This window comes from Cyclopterus lumpus, chromosome 18, assembly GCF_009769545.1.
Source record: "Cyclopterus lumpus isolate fCycLum1 chromosome 18, fCycLum1.pri, whole genome shotgun sequence".
Lineage (NCBI taxonomy): Eukaryota > Metazoa > Chordata > Actinopteri > Perciformes > Cyclopteridae > Cyclopterus > Cyclopterus lumpus.
Genome location: NC_046983.1, coordinates 8,279,813 through 8,307,125, shown reverse-complemented (window position 1 = coordinate 8,307,125; position 27,313 = coordinate 8,279,813). Strand labels below are relative to the sequence as shown.

The window sequence follows — 27,313 nt, the reverse complement described above, 5'->3', positions numbered from 1 at the left end:
AATTGTTATATAGTAAATAAATACAATATTAAATTAATTAAAGTTAAATAATCAGCCGATTTTTGAACCACCTCTACATTTTAAATGGCAGCTCTTACTTTTCATCTATGTTTTGTTTGTTTTCCTCGAAGAAATGGGCTTTAATAATATATTGATTTTCATAACCATGAAAACATTATGAATCCAGTATCTCCATTATTGGGCACTACTGTCTGTTCCGCTCTCAGGCGCTAGGTGCAAGTAGGATACACATGTAAATAAAACACAGAGGTTATGGGAGGGACGTGAGCAGTAGCCAAGGACCTCCTCCTGGGCACTTGTCTGTGGTTATAGCACGTAATCTTCCATAAAGAGTTGCTATATGCTGTATCACGTAATATTCATTTACATTCTGTGGTCACCAAAGCATAACCTTTTGTAACTGCGTTGGTCGTTAAAAAAAGATAATGATTATTATTGTTATTTAATGAGTGACTGTATCTCAATTTGAAACAGCACGTGTTTCACTGTTAAACTGAAACCAGCAAATACTTTGCTGTAAGTAATAAACATAATATAGTATTGTTGCAAATATGCAACAAATATTTAGAGGTTTAATTCAGCTTTTGGGACGTTAGATGAATGGAAGACCAAATAAAAGTGAAGTCTATGATAGACACCCAAGAAGTGACAGAATTGGGACATTCTGACCTTCAAAATAAGAGTGCTAAAATAAAGGGGAGGAGAAGTTAAAATATGTATCTAGCTGTATGTATGTATCTGTATAATAGCATATTGCTGGAATTATTTTGATCTTGTTTTTGTCATGTTTCACTTGTAGTTTCACACTATTGATTAGATTAGATAGAATATGTAGATTTTGGAATCCACCAGCCACAGTGGCAGGTGGACAAGAAAGTTAATTTACTGACAATAAGGATGTTTTGGCATGATGCACAACTTTTGAAATTGTAAGGATGTCAGTTAATTGTGAATCCCATGAAAAATATAGGATACAATTCACAATTATATTGCTATGTGTGAATAAATATGGGTAATAATGAATTAAAGTGATTTGAATTCATTGATTAGTCACCTCTTTTTTTCCTTTGAATTTCTCCATTTTATTTTTTATCAAAGTTAATCAAATTAATTTAGTATTCTATCCAATAAATTATGTGTTGATGATAATCATTTTGTAGTGTTCAACACATTCTGCCGCTTACATCCCCAGGGAAATGTGTCACTGCAACTCACTCCTGCACATCTTTCCTTTCTATTAAAATACACTTGCCACTTTGATAATAGACTTGTTTTAAAGCACTTGTTAGTGTAAAGCACTATTGCTATTGTCAATTTGAATATCTTTCCATTTAAAAAAAATTATATCTCATGTTACTGCACTGTGTCTATTGTTTTTGTTTATTGTCATGCACCTTTCACCAACTCAAATTCCTTGTACGTGTAACGTACATTGGCAATAAACAATTCCGATTGAATGAATATTTTATTTTGAAATCTCTTCCAGGAACCTCTGCTCGTCATGACGTGTGACTTATCTGCTGGAGCCCACGGGGCGGGGGGGAGGGGGGTCGCTGCTCTCCTGCCTCCCGTCCTCTCCTCTCATACATGCTGCTGGTAACAAAGGAGACAACAACAGTGGGATGATGGGTGCTCACACAACCAGGCTGTCAGAGAAATAATAGGAACCTCATCTTTTTTTATTATCAGTATTGTTCTTCTTCTCTCTCTGCTTAGACGAGTTGCGTCTAAAGTAACGCAGCTGCGCGCCGCACCGATTTCGAGCAAAAAGCATTTTTTTTTTTCCTCCTTGCCCAAAGCTCACCATGTTGGAGTGCCACCACTAGAGCCGGATGACTGAGTGGAAGACGTGCCCGAGTGACATCGGTGAGGTTTCCTTCATGTTTTATGGGAGATTGCTTCATTTTGGGTCCTTTATCGGGGGAGGGTTGGAGTCTGGAAGCACCTGAAGGAAGACGCTGTATGCGATTACGGGGACGTTGTCACGCTGACATATTAATGATTTCAAGCCTTGTGGTACTACTGTAGAATATATTAAAGTAGTTCAGTACCTTGAATATAATATTCCATTTGGTTAATGCAGGTTACAAAATGCGCCATATGTTGGGCGATTCAGGGACACAAATAAGACCGTGATAGGCAAACTTTGATGTTGAGTTATGAATAGGCTGCCCTGGAAACTTTCATGTTGGGAAAACGCGTTTTGTTATAATAATAATCTGATCGCAGTCAAAGATATTTACATATTTATTTACATATCTATAAGGTTTTCTTGTAGCCTATCTGTCACCACAGCAACTGCATGCGTATTCCTCTTTCCTGGATTCCCACCCAGTGTGTGTGTGTGTGTGTGTGTGTGTGTGTGTGTGTGTGTGTGTTTTCCTTCTCCACACACCTTTTCCGTCCCTTCTTCCTGTCCAACGTGGAGCTTATACACATCACATTAATTGTAAATTGTAATGGTAGCTCTCTTAAAGCCCTCCTACCCATTTTGTAACCGCACTGACACATTAGTGTCCAGAGCAGATGGTATACTGTAAAGAGAGAGAGAGAGAGAGAGAGAGAGAGAGAGCATTGTGTTAATGGGCACCCAGGCACTTAAGGATTGTCCCCTAACTGCTCTGATTTAAGGGGTTGCACCATATCTGATATGTGTAGTAGTTACCAGGACAAATAAACTTCCTGGAATGAATGACTGTCCCACTGACCCAGCCCGAGAGCGTCCAGCAGACTGGAGGAGCTATTGAACCAACCAGGTCAATAGAGCAAAAGGAGACAAAAGAGGAGTGAAGTCTGGTGGGGGGCTGATTGAAAGAAAGTCAGGGGGGAATTGTAACCTCAAGTCTCTCACTCGGTCCATAAGTGCATTAACACACACTCAGAATGTGTTATCCCCGCGGTGTAGAAGAGTGCTTTGTGAGCGTGCACATCCTCCGATATCTGAGGTTTATATGTCACCCTGGAGTGAATGTGAAACCTGGAAAGAGCGTTATTATACCCACACAGCCACATAGACACTGACGATGTCCTGTTTCCTGCAAAAACATTTAAAAAAAGTAAAAACTACTCAAAATCAAGAGTTTTTGAAGAAGACGATGAACTGAGATTGATGCTGCGTGGTCATAAAAGTGAACCGTCTGTCAGTGAACCTTCTGTAACATTTTCTAACGATCCAACACTGTTTGTCTGACCAGAAACGTTTTCCAGTCAGACTGAAACGTGAAACCTCGTCTGTCTTTCTTTTATTATAAGCTCACTGACTTCCAAACTGGTCTGACTAGCTGGTGCACTTTTTCTCAATAACACACAGTGACTGGTTCTGTGTTGTTGACTTTAAGTGAGCTGCGGTGAAAACCTAACGTGATGCTTTTGTTTACACCTGCTGGTATTAAGGTTCTATAGTCTCGATTAATTTTCCCGAAAATTGTTGTGTGGTCCGGTCGCTGCATCATATGAAAGGACTTTATATAAAAGGAACCGCCTCTAATCTTTCACTATAAACAAAGTCCCTCACAGTAATGAGGTACTAAAAAAAGGTCAAAAATGCCCATCACAGTGTTCAAATGTTTCCAGTTTTTAAGATATAACATTGTCCGCAATATGTAGCTGAAACCAGTGGCTGTCAATCAACAGCACGTGTTTTTGGTCTCATTCCTTACATCATCTGTTTCAGCATTTGTTCTGAAACCAGCAAATAGTTGTTGCGATATTTCAGCCTGGAGCAAAGTGAATAGTTTAACGTTGTCTCCTGTAGCTCGGCTCTGCGTTCTGGATGACTCACAAGATGACCAACCCTCTTTTGGTTTGGGGTTGCATCAGCTGTTGCACACACACTCTCTCACACACACACACACACACACGCGATGAGAAGAATCTGCAGCATGGCAATTTGGTCGCCCATAATGGAAACTGACATTTCTCATTATTGTCATTCCGTTTCTTTTTATAGGCACGTCTAGGCTAAAAGAAGTGTCTCTTGACTGCTTCATTTAAATGACAAGAGCTGCTTTGAATAAGGAACTTTCTGTGTTTTCATTTAAAAGGATTGAGTGTGGATTTGTGTGTGTTTGTTATTTCCTTTTTTTATTACCAGTTTTGTCGAATGGTCACGAGTGGTGAGTTTTCTGTGTTTTTAAAGGAATGGCAACACACACTTCATATTTGTAAAATGGCCTTTCATGTGAAGGCTTCAGACACATGGAATATTAAAGATAATTCAGATGGCTTTTGTAGCTTAGGTAAAAGATTACCATTCAACCATCCATTGTCTTCCGCTCATCTGGCATCAGGTCTTTTAATCCCTCCATCTTGGAAGAACCTGAACTCCTTCGCTAGCTGTCGGCACTGCCTCCCCTGTATTGAAATAGTGGTTAACTATTAATTTAATTACAACAGCGTGTCATGAATCATATAAAGCTGTTCATAAAGTCTGCTTGCCAAGCAGGTATGACACATTAAACTAACAGCAAACCCCAGAATAATTGGTATTTGCATTTGTTGCTTCACTCTGTCCTTTTACACAAAGGGCCGGGCTGTAAATCTGAAAAAATAGTTTCCAGAAGCTAGCTGCAAATCTAGCTTTTCATCTATGAGTCATTCATAAATGACAATTTAAGAAGAGTTTTAAGCAGCTTTATGATTGAAAAATCCATTATTTGTCGTCATAGCTGGATTCCCCTTCCCTGCGTCACTTTGTCAACAGACTCACCCGCTATGTTATTGCCTGATAATCTCCTGTAAGGAGTGGGCTTCTCACGGGTCAAAGTTCATTGTCCTCGGAGGCCTTACAGTGGGGCTTTTGTAGCACAGAGCCCCGAAGTCTGATCTTGAGATTGTAACGCAAATACTGAATTGATGTGGTGTTTATTGGATTGTGTAAATGTTCAGCTGTTGCCTTTTTTTAAGGAGTCACAAGCCAAATAGGTTGAGAACCACTAACCGAGAGGTGGAAGGCCAGCCACCTTTTCTCTCCGTCGTCCCCAAATCCCGTCCTACTGTCTAATGCAGGCTTGAAATGCCAGACAAGTTGCTTTTAGGCATTACCTTTTAATATAATGTCAAACTGGTCCTAAACGTTCTTTTCCTTTCTCTTTACTCATCAGGTGACGATGACATGCGCAGATTGACCTTTGCCCTTAAAGCCTGACCTCTGATTGGTCAGGGCTGGGAGTTCAAACACATCGGGAGAGAGAAGACTCGAGCTGTCATGTCGGTCCAGGAAGCATCCCAGCGGGCCACGTCGCCTCTGCCCCTCAAACTCGAGGCCAAACCGAAACCGGAGATCCCTCCCAAACCGTCACCACAAACCAGCTCCCCTCCCGCGGGAGGCAGAGGCAGCAGTGCGAGCCTGTCTGGAGGGAATGTCAAGAGCATTGTGAACAAGTTTAGCAAAAAGGAGTCCGCTGACGTGGAGGACGGACCCACCAATGGTACTGCAGAAGTACCGTTGATCAAACGCTTCAAAAGGCCGCCGACGGTCAAGCCCAAACCGGACCGCGCCAGTCTGCACCTTCAGATTGGGGGAGAGAAGGCGCCCCCCCTGCCCGTGAAGAAGAGCCGCGTCGCACGGAGGCGGAAAGGGAGGGGGGGAGAGGAGGAGGAGGAGGAGGGGGACGGCATCAGTGTGGAAGGAGGTCGATCAGGTACTGTGGATTTTACTTGAGGCGTGGGTACTTTCTGTCTTTGGCTTCATCTACGGCTTTTTATTATAGTATTTTACTTTTTGAATTATATTTCACACATTCCTTTTTTCTTTTAAAACATAATTTTCATGTTTCTGACTGCAGATTGTCGTCGTCACCTGTTCTTGGTCGCTGTCAACCGAGTTTACTTTGGGATAATAATAATAAAGTAATAAATGAAGTTTAAATATTTATTATCGGACCACATAAGGGCAGGAGTGACACAAACCGATGTCACGCCTCCAACTGGATATGGATCAGGAAGCTGTGTCATGTGATTTCTTGAAAATCACTTTTCCCTGAGATAACCTTTACCATTCAGAGCTGATAGAGGTTCAAAGTCACCTTTTGCTCTGCGGACACAATGAACTGTGTTTCACTCTCTCACGTGATGTAGCGGGAGTTTCACAGACAGTTTCTGAGGTTGCTCTTATGAATAAAACAGAGAAATGTTATAATAACTTCACATGATTGGACACTTGTTAGTTGACAGCAAGAAGTGTGTATGTGCATGAACTTGTAATTGCATGCAAATGTGTTTTAAAATTTAATCGAAAGTCAAATAATTGGTCTGGATGTGAAGTCTCAGACAGTCAGGTGTGGTTCCTCTTACAAAATATGAACCAACAGCCATAAACAGGTTCTCTCAGTCAGCTGATCACGTGTGTGTGTGTGTGCGTGCGTGTGTGTGTGCAGGAGATGTTCAGTTACAGCTCGCTGACAGAGGAATGTCCCTTGATGTGTCATGTCCTGACTCAACAAAAAAGCCAAAGACTTTGTATTGGCTCTCTGAGTAAATAGAGATTTGTGTGTTTCCTCCCCAGCGACGCGAACTGCGCTTTCACTTCGTTGTTTTGGTTCCCCGTCGGCAACGAGAACCCTTTAAAGACATCCGATTCTGTGGCGATACGTTCACATAGCACCAGAATGGATCAATAGAGGTTTCAAAAGCCAACTTTTTTCTTTTTTTACTGGAGATTTTGGTCGCAACTAACGATATCATATATATATTGATCGTTTGAGCCCTCCTGGTGATGTTTGAGCAATAAAGCTTAATGCAACGGTTTACAACAAACTAAAATCATGGCATTTTATTTAATATAATGCAATTACCTTAAAATACATGTCTGAAAAGGGCAAAAAAGGGCCTCTTTATTTGACTATGTTTATAAGACAGCTGTATTGGCTAATGGAAATGTTGGATATTGAGTTTGGCTTTTTAAAAAAAAACTTTATCTTGTTTTCCTTTCATGTGACCCATGTAACCTTCATCCTCTCTCTCGTCTCTCTTTCCTCCATTTCCTTTTATCAATATTGGATTTCTTTGCCCAATGCAACGCTCCAAGCTTCCCATGAATATTTGAAGACCCCACTTGCAGACTTGCCGTATTTGCATATTGATTAACTGCTGACTCGACAGTCCAGCGTGTGCCAATGTGAAGCTGAAAGAAAAAAAAGCTCTCTATGAAAATATGCCGCCCCATCTGGGGATACACATGTAGGAAATAAGTGGACAGGAAACAGCTCAGTCACACTAGCTGACAGCCTGGAGGAAAAAGTACCTCGATGTTTCCTGCAATGGGAACTAAAAACTTTATTTTCATAAACGTGTCACAGCTGTTAATCTGTGTTGCTTCTTTTTTGATGCAGCGCCAGACGGAAAAGAAGTGGAGATTCAGCTGATTGGAGGAGGTGAAGCGGAGGCGGAGCACAGGCCCCACACGCCTCTCAGTCCGAGCTGCGAGCCAAGCTGCAGCTGTGTGTGCCACCTGCAGTGGCCCGGCATGAAACTAATATGGGTGCCCGTGGACATGGATGACACGTGGGAGGAGGAGGGAGATGAGACTGACGTGGAAGAGCACCGGGGGGAGGACGCGGAGGATTGGGAAGAGGATGTAGAGGTGGTGACACGAGGGCAGGGGGACAGGGAGGCGGGGGATGAGGTGGACAGGATGTCTGTGATTGATGAAAGTGAAGTGCTGAAACAAGAAAAGGCAAAGTTCCACCAGTGTCTGGATGTGTTGATCGCCGACGGTCACAGGAGACTTTCGGACCCGGGGCCTCGCTCCGTCCTCTCCTCTCTCGCTGTCACTCGCTCTCAGTCTCCCCCGGTTCCCCCGAAACGGGCTCAGTCACCACACGTTCCCTACTCATCAGCTCAAAGCGAAGAGGAAAATATCTACGAGGCCACACTTCCTGTGGTCAACCCCGCCCAGAAAAAGTCCACAACCGCGTGTAAGGAACTGGATATTCCTCATATCAATGTGCGTAAACCAGCTCGCCAGTCTAAGCTGTCCTACAGCACCTCGGACCCAACATCCGAGTTTCAGATGGACACGGATTCCATCTCGAGCCCGGACGACGTGCCGCCCGCCGTCCCGCCGAGGATGCCTGTGATTCACGACAGCCGCAGCCTCACGCCGGTACACCGGGGCGTCCTCCTGCCCCAGCCCACGCCGGAGGAGTGGCGCAACTTGCGGCCCTCGTCCCCTGGCGGCTCCACAGCCAGCGGACTGAGCCCCCAGATGACCGTCAATCCCCCCCCACCCAGCCCCCACAGACCCCCACTTCCACCACCAAAGATGGATCCCAGGAGGCTCAGTAGTGCCTCGATGCAATCCCTCACACAGAAAAAAGGTTTGTGCCGAACAAACGTTATTATCTTTTGCCTGAGATGAGCAAACAAATTGTTAATTTTTGTGTGCGATCAAAAGCGATGACTCCATGGCCTTGTCTCCTCAGAAGGAGAGGAGAATGGAGGGAATGAAGGAGAGAAGGAGGACTCAGCCGAAGAACCGTGAGTTATCAGCCTCACTTCACCATTTGTAAAAGGACAAGGCTAACAATATTTTTTATTTTTGTTTTGAACTAAAAAAAATATATTTACAAGTAGCTTCTTCTTCTCTGACCTAGGAATTAATTGTTGTATGAAAACTACTCAAAACCAATGAGCCACACTGTTGCACTGGATATTTCTTTATTACCATGCACGCTGTTGTTTACTTTCAATCATACACCCACCTGCTGTCGTAAAAAACTGACGAGCACACCAAATAAGTATTCATCCGCAGCTGTAAATAGTCCCCAAACACTTTTGCTTGCACAGTTTCATATCACCCTTGTTGATCCCTTCCTCTTTCCATACTTCCTGCTTTAGGCGTCCAGTCAGGAGCGACTCCCTCAGGAGGGTGTCTTCGTTCAGCTGGGAGTCCCGGCTGCAGGATGGTAAGACGGACACCTGTGACAAATTAAACATGAAAGGACAAAGATGAGTCAGGCCACCGAAAAAGTCCCAGTAATGCCTGTAACAGAACACAATGTCAATGTTTCCCCCCAGAGCCTATGTATCAGACCTACCGGGCCACCGTCATCACCAAGGAGATCCGACGCCAGACGGTTTGTCGCAACATCAGCAAAACGAGTGTGGACTACGCCATGGACTGGACTGCTCGCCGGACCGGAACCGGTACTGGGAATGGAGCGGCGAGGGGCAGCCCCGTGCCCGCGGCGTGCCAGAGCACCCTGTGGCAGGACCTCCCGTCTGTGAGGGAGGGAGGGGTGCTGGAGCAGCTCACCCCCGACCAGTGCAAGTACCAGGAGGTGAGGGAGAGGAGGGAGAGGCTAATGGGCTGAGGAGAGATCAATGATGCGAGGAGCAGAGAAATGAGAGATGCAGCATCAAGCTTTAAATCGCATCGTAAAATAATAATGTGGTGTTCTTTCTCGATACATTAAGATCCACTCCGCCTCACTGTATCACTCGGCGCTGTAATATAATATTGATTCACTACATACCCAGTTCATGAAAGCTTTTACAGGCCACTTTCCAACATAAGGAAGAGGAAAAAATCCTTTTAAGTACCGCAAGTAAAAGATAAATGATGCATAACATTGACAAGGAATAGTTTAAATGATGATAATGTACATCCTAAAATAGAAAACTCACATTTTGGCTCACAGGGTGGAGAACCTTTTCTACAGGAAACCTACAGTAACGAAGATTCCCACACAGTTTTTTTTTCTTTCTCCCTGGCAGAGTATGTTCGAGGTTTTGACATCCGAGGCCTCTTATCTTCGATCACTGCGAGTTCTGACCGAACACTTCCTGAACAGCCGGGAGCTGGAGGAGACGATGATCATCAGGGACAAGAAAACCCTGTTCTCCAACATCCTGAGGGTCCGAGAGGTCAGCGAGAGGTGAGAAATGGAGGAAGGAAGGATGACGGGAGATAAAGGAAAGAGGAAAGAGGAAGGGGATTGATGACTTGAACTATCGTAAGGTCACTTGGGACAACGATGCCAAGTGCTAGGGAGGAAAAACCAAGATGTAAAGAGTCATTCCCTGAGTCAATTAAAGCCTCGTCTTTGCCCGGTTGTTTTTTACGGATCGAAAAACCTTTAGTGAAACCTTTGCTGTCTGACAGGTTCTTGAAGGACCTGGAGGATCGCATATTCAAGGACCTGGTCTTCCATGACATCTGTGACATTATCCACTACCACGCCCAGCACAACTTCCCGGCCTACATCGACTACGTCCGCAACCAAATCTACCAGGATAAGACCTACACCTTGCTCTTGTAAGGAATTTTGCACAAATATATATATATTTGGGTTTCCCCTACTGATTTCAACTGTTATGGCATTTGGGAAAACCTTCCTCTCTGGTGTGTTGTATTCATCCACAAATGTCATCACAACTAAATGCCACAGTCAGCGTCGATTGCTAATGTTGTTTTTATTCTCCTTTGATACTTTTCTCCCCCCGTTGCTGTTGCTGTAACGGAGCCGCATTGCATTACCTTTCACGTGTGCATCCATGTTTGTCGACAGGAAGAACAACGCGCAGTTTGCGACGGTCATCGCTCGTCTCCAAGAGTCGCCTCAATGCCAGCGGCTGCCCTTCATGTCCTTCTTGCTGCTGCCCTTCCAGCGAATAACGCGCATCAAAATGCTCCTTGAGGTGAGCGACGTCACGGGAGCACTCATTAAATGCTGTTTTTAACATCTTTTTTTTAATTAATAATTAATATTTGAGTTTGTCTCCAGACTGAACAACGAGGGAGAGACGTTGTAGGTGCAAAGTCATTACTGCACACTGACTCTAAACTAGTGATTATTTAAAAAGGAAATTCCTCGCTTCCCGATTGGATCTTAATAATGTAGAAATAATAAAATAATCAGATTGGGACTTAAATGTCTACTTAAATCTTGTCATGGTCGTGGGTCAGTTAGGAAGAAGCTCAGACGGTTATGGTTACGGTCGTGCCACAGGTACGGAACTACAATGCAGTCGACCTTCAATTCAATTCAGTTTATTTTGTATAGCCCAATATCACAAATTACAAATTTGCCTCAGAGGGCTTTACAATCTGTACATACGACATCCCTGTCCCAGGACCTCACATCGGATCAGGAAAAACTCCCCAAAAATAAATAACCAGCAGCATCAGCAGGCCTTCATAACCTTTACATAATTTCCTCGATGGCCTTTACAGAATTAATTCTGGATTACTGACCCTTCTCTTTTCCTGCTACCAGCCACTGAAAGGTCGTAGCCTTGAGCCCATCACGGTGTGTTGCTTCGTGGAACGCTCTCATGGCAGCGTAATCTTCCCACTGCCTTGACCGATGAGCAAACACGCAAACAAAAACCCAGCTTCCACCTTACGACTTTGTCAAAAGTATCCTGTTGATGCCGTTTGTCCGTTGCAGAAACAGAGAGTTGTTGTTTGTCGTTTCAGAACATCCTGAAGAGAACAAAGGAGAAGACGAAAGAGGAGCAGACGGCCTCCAAGGCTTTGACTTCGGTGTCCAAGGTAAACGCCCCTCGCCCCAAGACTCCAGAGTGCTTCGCATGCCTCTGGATATTTGATGTCAGCCATTGTCTGAGTGAAGGAGCTCCTATTGAAAGAGCTCCGCGGTGGCACTGAATCATACGCGCCGCCAAGGGTAGTGCGATATAGTTTGCTCAAACAGGGAGACATTTGTCAAAGGAGTGAACCCGATACTCCCAATGAGATGCAGCCAGTTCTATAGAACGTCAGCAGAAGGGAAGGTTTGTCAGTGTGGAAAGAACATTACACCTTGTGTTATTTTATGATCTCGTCTTTTTCATCACCCCCACAGATCATCGAGGAGTGTAACACACAGGTGGGAAAGATGCGACAGATGGAGGAGCTATACCATGTCTCTCAAACACTGGAGTTTGACAAGCTCAAGGTATGAAGCACACACACAAGAAACGTGTGCACAAGTTTTATTTGTCAGTATTTCTGTTGCATTTGAGCTCCCTCGGACATTTATTTTGAAAAAACGGCAACGTGTGCCTACTTTTGCGTCTCCTCCAGGCCGTCCCGATCATCTCCCAGACACGATACTTGGAGAAGAAAGGGGAGCTGCAGGAAATGTCCAAAGGAGGAACTATCTTCAACAAAAGGTCAAAGTTCAACCCCATCTACCTCTTCCTCTTCAATGATCTGCTCATCATCGCTGCCAAGAAAGGGTGAGGGCAGAGCTGATCGATTTTAAACACCAATAAGAAACAAACGCTCGTGACGTGGCTCGAGGGATGGCAATGAGTTTGTCTTGGGTGTGTCAATCCACAAATAACTCGACAACTATTTGATTGATTGGCGAGAAATGATCTACAGACATCCAATGTGCAGAGAGGATGAATCCTAACATGTGACCCTCTGACTTTTCCTCTAGCCGTCAGGCCACATTTTGAGTTGGTTGATTATCAAATGGTAGCGCGCTAACACGCTCCGCTAAGATGGTGAACAGAGAGCAACTGTACATATTTTCAGCATTGTCAATACGAGCATGACAACCGACCGCAAAAGTGACTCTTTCACAGTGACTCTCCACAAGTAAATGTAGTCTGAACTTCCTCAAATGTAGCAGGAAGTATTGTTGAAAGAGATTTAGAATATACCGTCATTGCCACATAGATGGCAGACGCGATTTACATACATGCATACTTGTTTCAGTATTCATCACTGCACATGATTTCTCCTTCTAAGTCCTTCTGTTTCTTTAACAGTGCCGAGCGCTTCGTGGTGCTCGACCACGCCCACCGCTCTCTGGTGCAGGTGCAGTCAACAGATGAAGGCGGGGGCAGCGTCGGCGCCTTGGAGCACTGCTTCAACCTCACGCTGCTGGAAAACCACCAGGGGCGCATGATGGAGCGGCTGCTCAAAGCTCCTTCCCAGTGAGTAGCTGTGTGTGAGGCACAAACGGCACAAACTGACCCAAGTTGCTCCAGGAATGTCTCGGGGGGGGTCTCAGGGTCTCAGGGTTTTGACCTCTTTCATAGTGAGCTGTGTTTCTGTGAACAGGTCAGACATGCACAGGTGGATGGCGGCTTTCCCCAACCCGACCAACCCAGACAGAGATGAAGAAGAAGTGATTTATGAGGATTGGGGTGAGGACACACACACACATTGAAACTACAGGACATGTTTGTGTGTGTTTCATGGCCATAGTTTATTGTGTGTGTGTGTGTGTGTGTGTGTGTGTCAGATTGTCCTCAGGTGCAGTGCGTGGAGCAGTACATCGCCCAGCAGGCAGACGAGCTCGCCCTGGAGCCCACTGAGATCGTCAACATCGTCCGCAAAACCAATGAGGGTAAGAACGAGGAGGGGAAACCCGGAACGAGGAGTTTATTGACTTATCGGACTTCCACAGAGCCGTTAACACGTGCAAAAATATTAGAAGAGATTGTCAGATACACAATTGTAAGCATTTCCTCTTTTACAGAGGAAGTGCCAAAAATTGATTTGAATCTTCTCTCAAATCATTTTATTTACTTGTCCATATTTGGCATTATCAGTGATTTAAACAGACCAAGAAGGGTTTAAATGTGTTTAAATGTGCCGACATGACATTAATCACATCATTAACTTGCACTTTCCTTTGACTCTGCTCGTTTATACACCCCCGATCCTCATGACTGCCTCATTCCTCAACCTTCTCGCCGTCGCAGTTTCTTGATTTTGTTTTTGACTTCCTTGCATGAACGATACAGAAACCTCCAATCTTCCCTCGTTTGTTCCCATCCCCTCCCCTCCCCTCCCACTTCCCTCTTTTCTCTCAGGCTGCTATGAAGGCATCCGCCTGGCCGACGGCCAGAAGGGCTGGTTCCCCGCAGCCAACGTCATAGAGATCACCAACGAGCACGTGAGGCGGCGGAACCTCCGAGAGCGCTACAGAGTCATGCAGGCTGCAAGCCTGGTCACCACCGGCAAGGCCAACACCCTGCAGTAGGATCAAGGATGTTTACATTATTATAGTTTAATAGGACGCTGTACGGATGGATGCAAACTCTCCAAACGTGAAGTTTGTACAAAGATTATTAGTTGAAGTGTCTGTTTACAACGAGGAAATGAAAGATAAGAGAAGGGTGACATAACAATAATCATTATTATTTATACGACTGGAGTACACAAGTGTGGCGCGTGGGAGTTTGAGGTTGATTATTTACGACCGAGAGAGACGATGGGAATGTGCATGCATCCATTCAGTAACATAGCCCTCTACTTGTGAGCATGTAGCCCTTCATCACCGGCTATGAAACGCCATTGTCGCGATAGCAGTGTTCAGAACGTATAAATATCAGATCTGCTGCAAAGAAAAGAGTTGGGTGTTCCACGCCTCTTGTATCTTAGTCGCCTGCTCGCACACGTTCAATGTGTGAGCCGGAACACAGGATCACACATTCTTTGTGAACTTCATCGGTAAAGTAATTTCTCTCACCACACCTTTAAAAAAATAAAACAAATGTAATCAGGAAGTGCCTTTGAACAATCTCAAAACACTGAACTACACACCAGGACGTCTCTCTGGATCGTATCGAGCACAAGAGCTTTGAACGCGTGTAAATATGGGCCGAGCTGCCCGGCCGCTGTCCAACATCTTTTTAGCTCGTGTCAGTAGCCATTATGGATTAATACTGTAGTGCCCCCTTGCAGCTGGTCAGTAAAGACATGGATATTATTTGTTGATAGATGTGCTGTACATGTACAATATGTTGTAAATAACGAGCGAGGGACATCCTCTCCTTCAAAAACAGTAGTTGTGATTTTATTAAAAATATGTGTCTTTTAAAATAGAGTCTCAACGGTTGATTTTTATTGAACACTGGTACGGTAGTATGAAAATTACAAGGCAAATGTGCAATACGAAAAGGGAGATTCTCATTCTAGAAAATTAAAGTGTTTTGGTGTCTATCAAAGTCAAAGACTTATGAGCTACCAGTGCAAAGAACCCTCAACTAGTGGTTTCCATAATGAGAGCGGTGGTAAAGTCCCTTACAGGGACAAGACCCTCAGGTTTAAAACAGTCACTGCACAATGGCCAACGCCCCCGTGTCTCCGAGGCTCAGGAGCATACGCACAGCATCTCCCTCCAAATCTGAGAGCGCCCACTTCACCTCCGAAAGACCTCCGGCGGCGCTTGATCCCCTGTTTGTCTTCGAGTCAGAGGACAGCGAAGACTCACAGACAGGCAGGTGAACATCAGCATTCTTTACCTCCACAAACTCCAAATCCCCCCAGCCGCGTCCTCCGTATTCCCTGGCACAACTAAAGCCGATGTAGACAACATCGTTTTGGGCACAATCAGCAGTTATTGATGCAGGAAAATAATCCGATCTGTGTTGGGTTTCAGTGTTTGTTGATGGATCCTCAGGATGCCGGTACAGCAGAGGATCAGGAGGTATTGCTACAGATTTACAGTGGTTTTGGCCCCAGATGTTGTCATTCTCCATCAGGCTAAAGCCACTCAAGAGGGTGTTAGCTGCCTCTAGCTCTGTATCTGACCAACGCCTTCCCTGCTGCAACTGACTTTGCAAACTGGACTCTTCTGCACACGGCACATCCTTACAAAGGGGCTCGACTCCCTCAGCTGAGCCCCAATGCAAAGGCTCTTCTTGGTGGTGCAGTTTCAGGAGATTGGTAACAGCCTGGTCCTCCTCCTGGGTAAGCTGGAGCACAACCCGTCTTGGCTGTACCGGAAGGTGGAGTGTATTTACTTTCAAGGTGAGGCTGCCCAGATCCCTGGTGGGGTATGGTCCTGATCTGAATGGGTCGGGACAGGTTGGTGGAGCTGGGCGGGCGGACATGACTGGTGTCGGAGTGTTTAGGTGGAAGCAATCTAAAACCTGACGGCGCGAGAGAGATGAGCGGAAAGAGTTTTAATACAGGTTTTAATTAAAAAAACAGACACAATTGAAGCCTAATTACGAATTATGTCTTAAGTTTCCATATTACGAACATTAAAAGCTTGAACATCTCTAGTATGTGACAACTACGAACAGGAATACTTTAGTTTTTTTATAGCTTGTTGCAATCCTATGTCCGTTTTGTGCTTTCCTGTCAAATTATTGTGTGAATGTCTGGTGCTTTCACAAAATACGGATCGCATTTCCTGACATGAACAGCTTTCACTGTCAAAACAAACTGCCTCCTCCTTTGCCCGTGGTCTCAATTTCCTTGCCGCCCCCTGGTCAGTCTCTTCGGTCTAGTCTGACAGGACTGAGCCAAACTTATTAAATGTCATCTTCTGTCTGAGCCCTTCAATAAACATTACCCTCTAGCACCACCACCCAAAGAGCAGAGGCCAGGCTGAACCCCCTCATCTCAACAGTCTCACATGCCTGTATTTTATATTACGTTTGATTGCAAACGTGTAAATACACTAGTTTTTCCCCATTTCTTTGCAATAAATTGCCCATACGTCCAACCTGGATTCTCCTGGACTTGATAGAGGCCCAGATTTAACTGGGCCTCTGTCAAGTCCACATTACATTTTGTGTAAAATAATTTTTTTTTTTTTTTAGTTTATCATATTGTTGTCTTCCAGGGACTTGTCTCATGTGAATGAGGCTCATGGAGACCAGTGCTCAGACTTACCTGCAGCCTACTCACTATGTTGGGGACCCTCTGCCCACAGCTCATGGTGGGGTCAGTGTAGAAGAACTCTGCTGGGATGATGGGGAGCACTGGAGGGGAAGACTAGTCAGCTTGACAACGGTTTTTTTTCATTTTTTAAAAACCAAAGTGGGTAAAAACCGGACTCACCCGTTTGGTTGCGACAGTCGGTGAGATGGTGTGCAACGCCCGCAGCCATGAACATGGGCAGGAAGGAGGGGTGGCGCAGGGTCCGGTTGGACAGAGGCGGCAGCGTGGGCCGCCGAGACCTCTGGGGAGAAACATGGGGACGCGGTTACAACGCGTGTCCTCTTACGGAGTTGAATGTCGCGTGACGGAAAACTCACATTGCGTCCGTCGGCGTTCATGGTGGGCTTTTCTGCTCAGTTTTGTAGCGTTAAGACGGTGAAGAGTCGTCTTACTCACGTGTTGTGTCAAAAGAAAGTAAAGTCATAAACAAACAGCCGGTGGTGTGACTGCAAGCGCCCCCTGCTGGTTGACTCCGTTCTTTTGACTGGTTTGCATCTTAAATTCAATATAAACCCACATACATACATACATACATACATGACAGGTCAGCTTTGTTAAGTGCCCAAAAAAGTACCTTTTTAAATGACAGTCCAAACTAAAATACCATCGAAGTTTATGACCAGATATGTCCTAAAAATATGTGTATATCAGTATCCATGTTTGTATTTACTACATGAGCTAATGTGTTCAGTACAAATCTACCTCACTATCCAGCGTTATTCTTCTTTCACCCAAATCAATACTCCTTACAACTGTTGTTTTTCATATTAGTCTTTAACTTCCTGTGTCTAAATGCATGTCTGTGTAGTAGAGGTTGGACACGTATTTAATAGACAACCGCTTTATCAAATTACAAATTTTCTATTGAAAAAAAATAAATCACTTCCGTCAAAATAGGCCAGGATTTCCTCTAATATTAGAGAATCGTTGTGCTCTGTGAAGATATGTCAAGAGAAATTTAACAAAATGAGACCATAGCTCATAAATACAGGTTTTAAATGTTATGTTTCTCAGAACACCGGCAAAATTTGGAAATCTATACATTTTGATGGTGGATGGCCGGCACATATACGACGGGTCGACTAGCAGGTGGGGTTTTAGGCGTTGCAGTGGGCTTGATGGTGGGACTCTGCAGACCTACAACTCAGAAAGATGAGAAATACCACAAATCCAATACGACGATAAGCGATAACGGATCATGTCCCGGACAAGTGAACAAACTACTGTACCTGCCGGGGGCCGTGTAGTGTGGATGATGCTGCCGACAACAGCTGTGTCAGACTCAAACCTAAACACTGAGAAGAGGCGATGAAGACCAGCCAGAGGATATGTACACTATCATCACCCTGCAAGAAAGAACATTAAATGCCCCTCTTGTGCTGTACTGCATTTAATCTATCATTTTAACATTGCGTTACATACCCCTCAGTAGCATCATCAAACACTACCTTACTCAAACCGAGGTACGTCTCACTGCTATAGAAAATCTCATTTTGATAAATCACATTTGTTGAGCTAAAAGATGCAAATAGTGACACATTGAGATTTAGATTAGTCATCCGTTCGGTCTAAAGGCAACAATAGTTTTAAACTCACAGCAGTACCTGGATGGTGGATTCACAGCTGTTCAGTATAAAGAGAACAAAGCCCTGGAGCCGTCCATCTCATTGGGTTCAGTGTTTGTCGACCAGGTTGAACCTTGCAGGAACTCCTCCACTTGGGATGGCCAGAGACAAGTCAGCCACCACAGTCATCCTCCCATCAGTTGAACACACTAGAGAAAAAAGAAAAAAAAAGGTATTGGGGGAACTTTTCAATGCTGGAATTTGAATTGAGGCGACAAAGATGATTGCATCATTTAAGCGCTGGTTGAACATGCACCATTCATGTGGAATAGGGTGGGCTATAATTTCCTAAAATACTTCATTTCTTCTCACAGCACGCTTGCCCCTGTTTCAGATCGTGATGGCATGAGGAAGCTATGCACTTACCAGCAGCCTCAAAGTGAGGATCCTTCCCAGCGAAGGAGAAAACAGATATCGTGAAGTAGCGATCACGACACTCCATATGAAGAGCTCCTTAGTGCACGAACAAGGAAAGGTCAGCATATGGAGATTCTATTCATTATTGTAGATCAATCAGCCAAATATGAGTTACCTTTGGGGTTGCCAGAACATTGTGCAGTTGACCACAAAGAGTAAGGAAAAACTGCAAGACAAAAGCATGAGTCTCCTGCAAAAATATAGCTTCATAGACTGTTGGCTGCCACACAAATATATACTTACCTAAGGCAGAACCAAAAGGCCATAGCCACTGATGTGTTTGCAGTGTCTAAAGCTATCGTAGCTGCTAGCAAACTACACCCGCCAACTAACACCCGCTAAAGTGAACCACTTGCTTTGGTTCCACAGTGGCTTCACGTGTCTTTTGCATCAACTTTTATAAGTTTCCTCACGCACGAGGCTGAAAGGCAACTCTAACCTCAACTGATTGGAAGTGAGCTTGATTGCTAACGAGATACACATGTGGTTGTAACGCCTGAAGGCCTCTGGTTGGTGAATAAACCGACTTATAAAAGCTGGTGCTTCCCTTCAGCAGGGTTTTTATTTAAGTAGCTAGGTGAGCTTTAGCCACTGCCACCGTATCAGTGACTATGTGACTTTCAAGGGTCATTTACAAGCTGCTGGTTGGCATCTTTTTCAATTTGTTTGCACTATATGTTTTTTGTCTTAGCCTGACCTTGCTCCTGTCTGTGTGGGCAAATGCAAAATCTTTTAAATGGCTATCGGACAGCAATAATTGTAAACCATTTTGACACTTTCTTCATGCAGGAGCTCTTCACGCCGTGATCGATACTTCATGATAGCACACCTTCTCTTTGAGGCTGTTTAGGCCTACGTAGCTTCATGAGGTACAGCAGATGTGGGCTCTAGTTGAGTGCTTAATCTTGAGCTACAGTTGCTCTTCAACCCCATTTATTGAGTTAATTCTTAAGACTGACCTGACCAGGTTTAAGTGATCTAAAATATAGCCACATTTAAACCAGTCAGAACTGACTCAAGACATGGGCTTTAAAAGCCAATGTTGCTCAAGAGTGACCACTCAACTAGAGCCCACACCCCCAAAGCTATGCAGGACTTGACAGCCTCAAAGTGAGGCTTGTTACCAGTGAAGGAGAGAACAGCTATCATGAAGCAACAATCACGACACACCATATAAGAACTCCTGTATAAACAAAGTGTCAACATGTTTGCTATCGTTGGCTTAAAACCCTTTTACCATTGGGAGTATAATCGCATTTCTGCAGTTGCCCACACGGATGGGCGCAAGGTGCTAAGACCAAAACATGTATTTCAGAAATGTAAAATCAACTTATCTTGCTTACTCCAGGCAAAAGTCCTAGCCATTGATGTGTTGGCGGTGTCTATAGCTAGCCTACATGTGAAACAGAAGTCACCAACCAGAGGCCTTCAGGTGGCCTACATGTGTATCTCTTAAGCAATCAAGTTCATGTCCCGCAGCTTACCGTAGATCCATGTTATTAATTCAACCTGCGATGACATCAAAAAGGTCTGTTACTCTTAATGAGGTTAAGGCTTGTCTGCTTTACCTTCTTAACACTGTGGCCCTGGTAGTTGAACCTTTTAAAAAGCACCAATAGTTTTTCCAGTAGTCGGTAATTGATGGAGGCAAAGTCAGTGTTATATACCATGTAATGAATACATTAACAATCACAGAATGGATTACATCTTTACAAAGAGACTGTCTTTTCCTTGGTTTTCTCATATCTTGTCAGGATAAACACAACAGAGAAAATACATTAAATAACTTACAACAAAGACCCAATAAAAATTTAAAACAAAACGGTGTTCATTTATTTAAATTCACAAGTCATGTATTAAGAAACCCATGAGCATGAGCATCAGTAGCAGCAGGATGGAGACAAGCATCCATGTGGTCCACACTGAAACTCCAGATCAGATACAAGAGGTTAAACATTGAGTTTGTTACACCAACTTTAATGACAGTAAATTATAGGACTTAAGTTTCAATAGAAAGCAGATTTGGGTAGAACATTAAGCACAGTTTTAATGATTTAATTACATCTTCACTACCTAGATTTAGGTTCTGCTGTTCCTCCAAATGCACTCTCAATTTCCTTTGGCCTGATTGGAGAACAAAGCAAACATTTACATAATAAATATGAGTCGCAGGTTGACTAGTATCTTAAAAAAAAAAACTAAAGTCTCAGTTTTACAGACACACACCTGTGTTTGCAGCTTCCCTGCTTTTGCGTCTGACTGGTATGGTGGAAAGGTCCAGAGAGGAGTTCAAAGGGTGCCTGATAGCGAAAGCACTACTCTGGTTGGCTGGGTAACGACACTGAATTGTCAGCCTAATACAGACGAGACTTACATCAGCGCCATCGTTTGAAGACAGACCGAGTTCAGTATGTACGTTTCTCACCTGTACGGAGAATCTCTGTGTATGAGAGGATCATCCAAAGGCAGAAAATCTTGAGGGTAACTGATCTGGTTTTCATAAACAAGGACATTTCCCTCAGTCTGAGGAAATATGAGGAGATCAGAAAAAAACGCACATGTGGATTTCTATTAATTAAAAAGGCATCTCACCGTTACAGTCGTCCCGCAGGAGTCCAGGCTGAAGTTGAACAGGGCTCTGGCACTGTCCGTCTCCAAGGGAACACAGCTGTGGTCCAATAGAGTGGTCCGGCTGGGCTTAGTGGGCGGGATGGTGTGGGTGGTGTCCACTATTGCCACCATCCTCCCTTCTGGCAAACATACTGTCAGAGAAACACTGCGAGTGTCAAGTTTATTCAAAACTAAAAACTAAAATGTTTATGCTTCAGTTTGAATTTGTGGTTTGTACCAAGTAGTTCTACAACAGCAAAGGTGCATTTATGGACTAGAGTGTCCTTCACTGTCAGAGACTCTGCGTCCACAACAGACACTTCCACTCCAGAGACCAGACCCCGCAATGTCAGATCCTGCACGGGGAAAGAAAAGGAGCAAATGGGAATGTTTACAGCAGCAATATGATGGAGTGACAGCAGGATTCTTGTAAAGTGGATTACACTGTAAACAAGATCCACGATGTATTTAAATCCTCTCTTCGTATTAGGATGTTTTTAAGAAACTAAGAGCGCGTGTTTGAAACCTTAATTAAGTTAAAAACAAGCATCTGCTAACAATCTTTCTGTGACTCTGAAAGTTACCGGAGCATAAGGTAAACTATAAAGTCTTCCCAAAGATAATGCAAAGCAACAACTGAATCATCCCCGACAGACACTGCAAATGTTACATCGGCTGAAAAACTATATGATTGATCACCACAAAGTTCATGCCGGCGCTGTGAAGGGGGATCTCCACGGTCAGGTAGTCCGTCTCTGCCTTCACCAGGAACCCGCCCATCTCCACCAGGTCCCAGTCCAGTTTGCGAGCCCCGAGAAAGAGCTCCCACTGCAGCTCCTTGTGGGCCCCGTGGTGCAGCACCACCAGCAGGCTGCTCTCTGTGCACTTCCCCTGCAGCTTGGGGGAACCTGGAGCTGGGAATCGACAGTATATTGATTTAAACTGCACCCGCTGGTCTGAAATCAGTGGTGACAAATCAAGCACTCACTTGCGTATTCAAGGCTTGCCTCCATTGTGGCTTGATGGTAAAACACTTCTCCACTGGGTGAGATGTTAAGAATAAAGGTAAAAAAGAGACTGTACATCTCATAGCCACCACCTACATACTGGGATTAGACAGCAGGTTGTTTCAGATAGTTTTGAACTTCTACACATAATAGCAGAGGGTCAGTGTTGGTTAATCTCACCTCTGGGATTATTTTGGGGTGTGACAACAGGAAACTAAACTGGTAGGAGTGGCTCCCGTTGAAGTAGGAGAACCTGGACACACTGAGGTCGTCTGTGTCACTGTGGGTCCAGATCAGAAGGTCACCAACACCATCTACTGTCACCTTCTGGAGGGAAACATCAGGTGCAAAGAGGCCTAAAGTGACGGAGAACAATCCCCCAGATGACAATGTGTCTGTGGAGGGAGAGAGAGAGAGATCAATGACTGCAATGTTTTCAACACATTTGAACAGGTTCAGGGAACGGTGTCGGGACAGGTCTAATCAGCCCAGCTGCGGTTAATGAGTGTGTGTGTGTGTGTGGGTGTCTGTTTTTCCCTCAAAAGGAGCAGTAGTGACGGGGAGGAGAGGGGGCACGACAAGAGTGCGGAAGTACTGTGTTTGTGTGCGATACGAAATAAAAAGAGCTTTTGTGAACCCCAAATAACCCTCGTGGCTTTGTCTCCTTCCGTCCAAGACTCACGGGAGAACGTGAGAGCGTTTACAGTGCCGAGCCTAACCACACCCCACTGCCACAATATTACAATTACAATTAATAATCACATTATTATGGCAAAGTAACAAAAGGGAAAAGTGCATCTTGCATTATTCTGCTAAATGATACTGAATTATCACCTAGCCCTGATGCACAATTTGTATTTCCTATAGTTTTTATCAATTGAATATGCCTTACTGTTGGTGAGCACTGGGATTCGTGGGATGAGAGGAGTCTTCAGGTGCCTGAAGGAGCGATGCTGCGTGAGAGGCCAGCGCTCGTCCTCCCACTGCCTCATGAAGAACAGATCCGCCGACATGGACTGGCTGTACTGTCCCCTCACAACCCCACTCTGGAAGAAGCACAGCAGTCAATCAAACAAATCAATCAAAACTTTATTCATCCCGCACCTCTTGAACAAAACAAATGCATTTCAAAGACTTTGCGCGCGATTGGCGACATTAAAGACAAAGAAAGTAAAATAACTCAACAATCAACATTGCAATGTTGATAACAACTAAATACAGTGAAATACATATACAAATGTATAATTAAATACAAATAGTAAAACCACAAAGATTATAAAACACAAAGCCTGACTGAATATTTTTAGTTAATGTTTAAAAATAGGAATGTTTTCAGCTTCTCAGAGATTCTCTGCTGCATAATTGATTTAGATTTGAAAAAATGTGCAAAGATTTAGGAATTGTCATAGAAAATTCACAATTCTTATTACAATAAATCACATTTTTCTTTCTCATCCTTTCAATCATCTTATTATCCCTCACATTTCCCCAGAGCAGATCAGATTTGATCTTATTTGTGTACCTTGATGTTTCCGCCTCCTGCAGGAATCCTGACCTCCACTTTCCCCTCCTGCAGGCCAATCTTGTATCCCCTCTTTTTATTTTCAGCCTCACTCAGAGTTTGGCCGTTCACTCCGATGCTCAAGCCTCTGTCCCTGAACCGACCTTGGACTAACGTGGACAGGACATAAGGGACCGTCCACAGCAGGTCAGACCCGTCTGCTGTCGCTTCATCTAGGAGAGAGACGGGGAGGACCAAGGAGAGATTTCACTCTGATATTTTACAGTTGTCAAATAATGCAATTTACTGATAATGCTAAACTAACTCAGAGCACAGGAAATGGTGGCGTCCACAGCCAGGAAGTTGCTCCGGAGTCGATACAGGATGGTTGCTCTGATAATCTCTAAATCCACTCCCCTCTCCTGGGAACACAACACACACACACACACACACACACACACACACACACACACACACACACACACACACTTACGGCATCCAGAAAAATAAAAAAAACAAAGCACTGACACAAAAAAGCAAGGATTTAATATGCAGACCAAATCCCCGGTGAACAATATTGTCACTTGGTACCTTGACAACGTTTGAGAGCGGAGAGGAGTAGGAACAGCGCAGGGTGAGGTGAGAGCCGCGCTGGGAGACGTGGCAGCCCAGAGGGGCGGCCTCCGTCAGGGAGAAGACCGTCGCTTCCTCCGGCGGCCGATGGAACATCACAGCCATGTCGGCCTCCTCAGCTCCCTGCTCCGAGACGAAAGAGAGGTGTCTAATCAACATGTTTGTGAAGCCGTAGGAGGTAAACATCATAAAACATATAGACGTCCTCATGCCATTTACTAACCTTCTCGTTTAGGGATGTCGTGGGCCGGATAGGCTGCTGAATGGACACCTAGAGGAAAATACAAGGCTTGATATACCTCCACAAATCTATTTAATCTTCCCTCAGCCCGAGCTCATGTTCACATAAGCTGTGTATATACACGCACACACTCTATAAATATACATCTTTTCCTCGGATGTGATGACATAACCACGCAGCTTAGTCATTCACCTCCATATAGTTTTCCTCACAGACGATCTCTCGGGAGCTCCATCGGCCCCGGAGTGAGCAGTGGAGCTGGAGGGGAAACGCTGCAGGCTCCTCGTCCTGCAGGCTCACAAACCACAGACGCAGGTGATAGTCCGTGTCGCCTCCCTGGAAGTTGTGCGCGGTGAGGAATGCAATCCTCCGACGTATCAAAAGCACAAAGAAATGAAGACAACTCTACCTCGCTGTGGACGTGACAGGCCAGGAAGGAGGCACGAAACACCAGGTCCCCAGCGTGGTTGCTTGAGACGGTGTAACCACAGAGTGTGGCCTCCCAATCCGACAAGGAGTGGAGTCCATGCTGATCTGGAGGTCGACAGTAAGAAGGTCACCAACGGGTCCTACGAAGGACATCGCTGGTGCACACTTTGTCACGCAGGATAAAGAAACATACCTTCAAAGTGAAAACGGATGTTCCGGCTCAGAAAGCTCGACTTGACAGAAAGCCAGAAGTGACGCTCGAGACATTCGGTCTGAAACATTCCTGGAAATATTAAGAAATGCATAAATAATTCCAAAAATAAATATATTTTGTAAGGGGTTCTTTGAATTTGAAAATGCACTCATGTGAGATTAGTTCATTCAGATGTTTCAGCGTATACCTTAGACCTTCTTCATTACAAACAAATACATGCAATAGGGAAGGGAAATAATTTAACATTTCATAGTGTTTATATGAAAACGTTATGAAAATGATATGCAAATTCACTTCTTTCTTTTTTTTTTAATCAAAAAAGTTAGTATTTCTGTTTTGTTTTACATCTGTTAATACACTGGTTTGGTGGTTGCATCGCAGTGAGGCACAATTAATTGCCTTGCACATGAATGTGATTACTTTATGTGTACATTTTGAACCATTTGAACAATAAAAAGCAATATTACTGTGGTAAAATTGTACTAATATCAGCCATATCACTCTATAGAGGATACTGTAGTAAACTGTATTTTCTCTTATTCCACACTGATTTGCAGACCTCCATATCTTTTTTAATATCCTCTCAGACAGGAGCTCTCAAGCAGTGATACAAAAATAGATAATTCCCCAGACAAATAAAACTCTGTACATGGGCAGGTAATATATTAAATTGAAAGAAAACCATTGTATAATATATACTTCATGGCTGAAGTAATACCCAGTTATTATCCTGGAGCCCCCGGAGTCATATATATATATATATATATATATATACACAAAATATATATATGACATATATGACACCATGGTGCCGTCGCTTACCTGAGCTATATAGATTTTTACCTGAGCTGCTCTCACCTGTCCGCACAGGAGCGGCGACACAGAAAGCTGAGCCGAGCAGCAGCAGCAGCACGCCGGAACAAGTCACGTCACAGAAACACATCGCAAGTCTTTGCACGAGGCTGCAATTAAACAATTATATCGTTTTACTTTTGGAACTCACGCGCACAGAGCATGGAGACTTATTGTCATTGTTTAGGATGTTTAGGAGTTGATGTAACGTGTGTCCGTCGGGAGTGTTTACCTTTTGCCAGAGTCGCCATTTTGACTGACTCGCATGATGAGCACACGGGGTCAGAAGGACTACGAGCCGGCCTGAGGTGGGACACATCTTGCTCTACTTGCAGGGTTTCTCATAGTGGTCAATCTGCCACTGGACCAGAGTGCTTGCATAGCTACTGGATAATAACATTAATATTCTGGAAGAGCCAGGCCTTCAATATCCAGAGGCTTGTAAATGTGTCTTTTTTCAATCCAGTCTACTTTCAAGGAAAAGAAATGGACGGCAGCAAACTGATTGATTGACAACCTTTATTTGTGCATACAAAGTAATAGTACTAATAAAATAAAATTAGTACTATTAGTACAATATTAGTTATATTGGACCAATATGAGAAAATAATTAAAACTCTCTCTTTGCGTCTTGCGTGACCACGCCCTTCAGTAATTGCCATAGCAACGACCCGCGGAGGCTATAAAAACCTTCGAACGTTGATATTCGTCCCTTTTGCATTTTGACTTCGACACGAGCTTAAACCCTCTTGTTGACCCAAACTGTAAAGCTAACCCTTTGACCTTTTGACTGCTAGCTAAAAGCTACTCTTGAATCTCTTTGGATAACAACTACTGACTTCCCTCTATCGCGGACCCCCGAGAAGCCGGAGAATGGACGACCACCAGCTGCTGCAACAGATGCTGCGCAACCTTCCAGGTAAGTTTTATATATTTATTTTAGCATTTTTCTTATTGATTCATCCCTTAAAACCTTTTAAAGCGTTCTCAGTTGAGAAATTGGTGAAACGTGTTTAGTTTAAAGTTGAACAGTTCACAATGTTAAGAGGTGTGTTGGAAAAATACAGATTTTGTGGAGGTTTCTCCGTGTAAAATGATTATTTAAGTGCCGGAATGTCTTAAAA

The 27,313-nt window shown here is 44.1% G+C and overlaps 2 protein-coding genes across 6 annotated transcripts; one reads left to right on the top strand and one right to left on the bottom strand.

Moving 5' to 3' along the window:
• Nucleotides 1–1,596: 1,596 nt before the first annotated feature.
• Nucleotides 1,597–14,809, top strand: si:dkey-38p12.3 (rho guanine nucleotide exchange factor 15). 3 transcript variants are annotated; one of them, XM_034557075.1, is made up of 16 exons: nucleotides 1,597–1,887; nucleotides 5,124–5,663; nucleotides 7,353–8,339; nucleotides 8,448–8,499; nucleotides 8,860–8,927; nucleotides 9,040–9,302; nucleotides 9,739–9,899; nucleotides 10,127–10,279; nucleotides 10,533–10,662; nucleotides 11,444–11,518; nucleotides 11,829–11,921; nucleotides 12,050–12,204; nucleotides 12,745–12,912; nucleotides 13,040–13,125; nucleotides 13,224–13,328; nucleotides 13,798–14,809. In XM_034557075.1, exons 2-16 carry the CDS (start codon nucleotides 5,228–5,230, stop codon nucleotides 13,965–13,967), a joined length of 3,102 nt encoding a protein of 1,033 aa, XP_034412966.1. In that variant the 5' UTR covers nucleotides 1,597–1,887; nucleotides 5,124–5,227; the 3' UTR covers nucleotides 13,968–14,809. The 3 variants fall into 3 exon arrangements, with proteins under 3 accessions (XP_034412966.1, XP_034412964.1, XP_034412965.1); XM_034557073.1 differs by having other exon boundaries at nucleotides 8,445–8,499; XM_034557074.1 differs by lacking the exon at nucleotides 1,597–1,887 and adding an exon at nucleotides 3,870–4,136 and having other exon boundaries at nucleotides 8,445–8,499.
• Nucleotides 14,810–17,180, bottom strand: LOC117747686. 3 transcript variants are annotated; one of them, XM_034557076.1, is made up of 4 exons: nucleotides 16,978–17,180; nucleotides 16,781–16,901; nucleotides 16,613–16,701; nucleotides 14,810–15,861 (listed from the first exon to the last, which is right to left on the bottom strand). In XM_034557076.1, the coding sequence occupies exons 1-4, from the start codon at nucleotides 16,996–16,998 to the stop codon at nucleotides 15,043–15,045; spliced, it is 1,050 nt and encodes a 349-aa protein (XP_034412967.1). In that variant the 5' UTR covers nucleotides 16,999–17,180; the 3' UTR covers nucleotides 14,810–15,042. The 3 variants fall into 3 exon arrangements, with proteins under 3 accessions (XP_034412967.1, XP_034412969.1, XP_034412968.1); XM_034557078.1 differs by lacking the exon at nucleotides 16,613–16,701; XM_034557077.1 differs by lacking the exon at nucleotides 16,613–16,701 and having other exon boundaries at nucleotides 16,781–17,074.
• Between the last annotated feature and the right edge of the window lie 10,133 nt (nucleotides 17,181–27,313).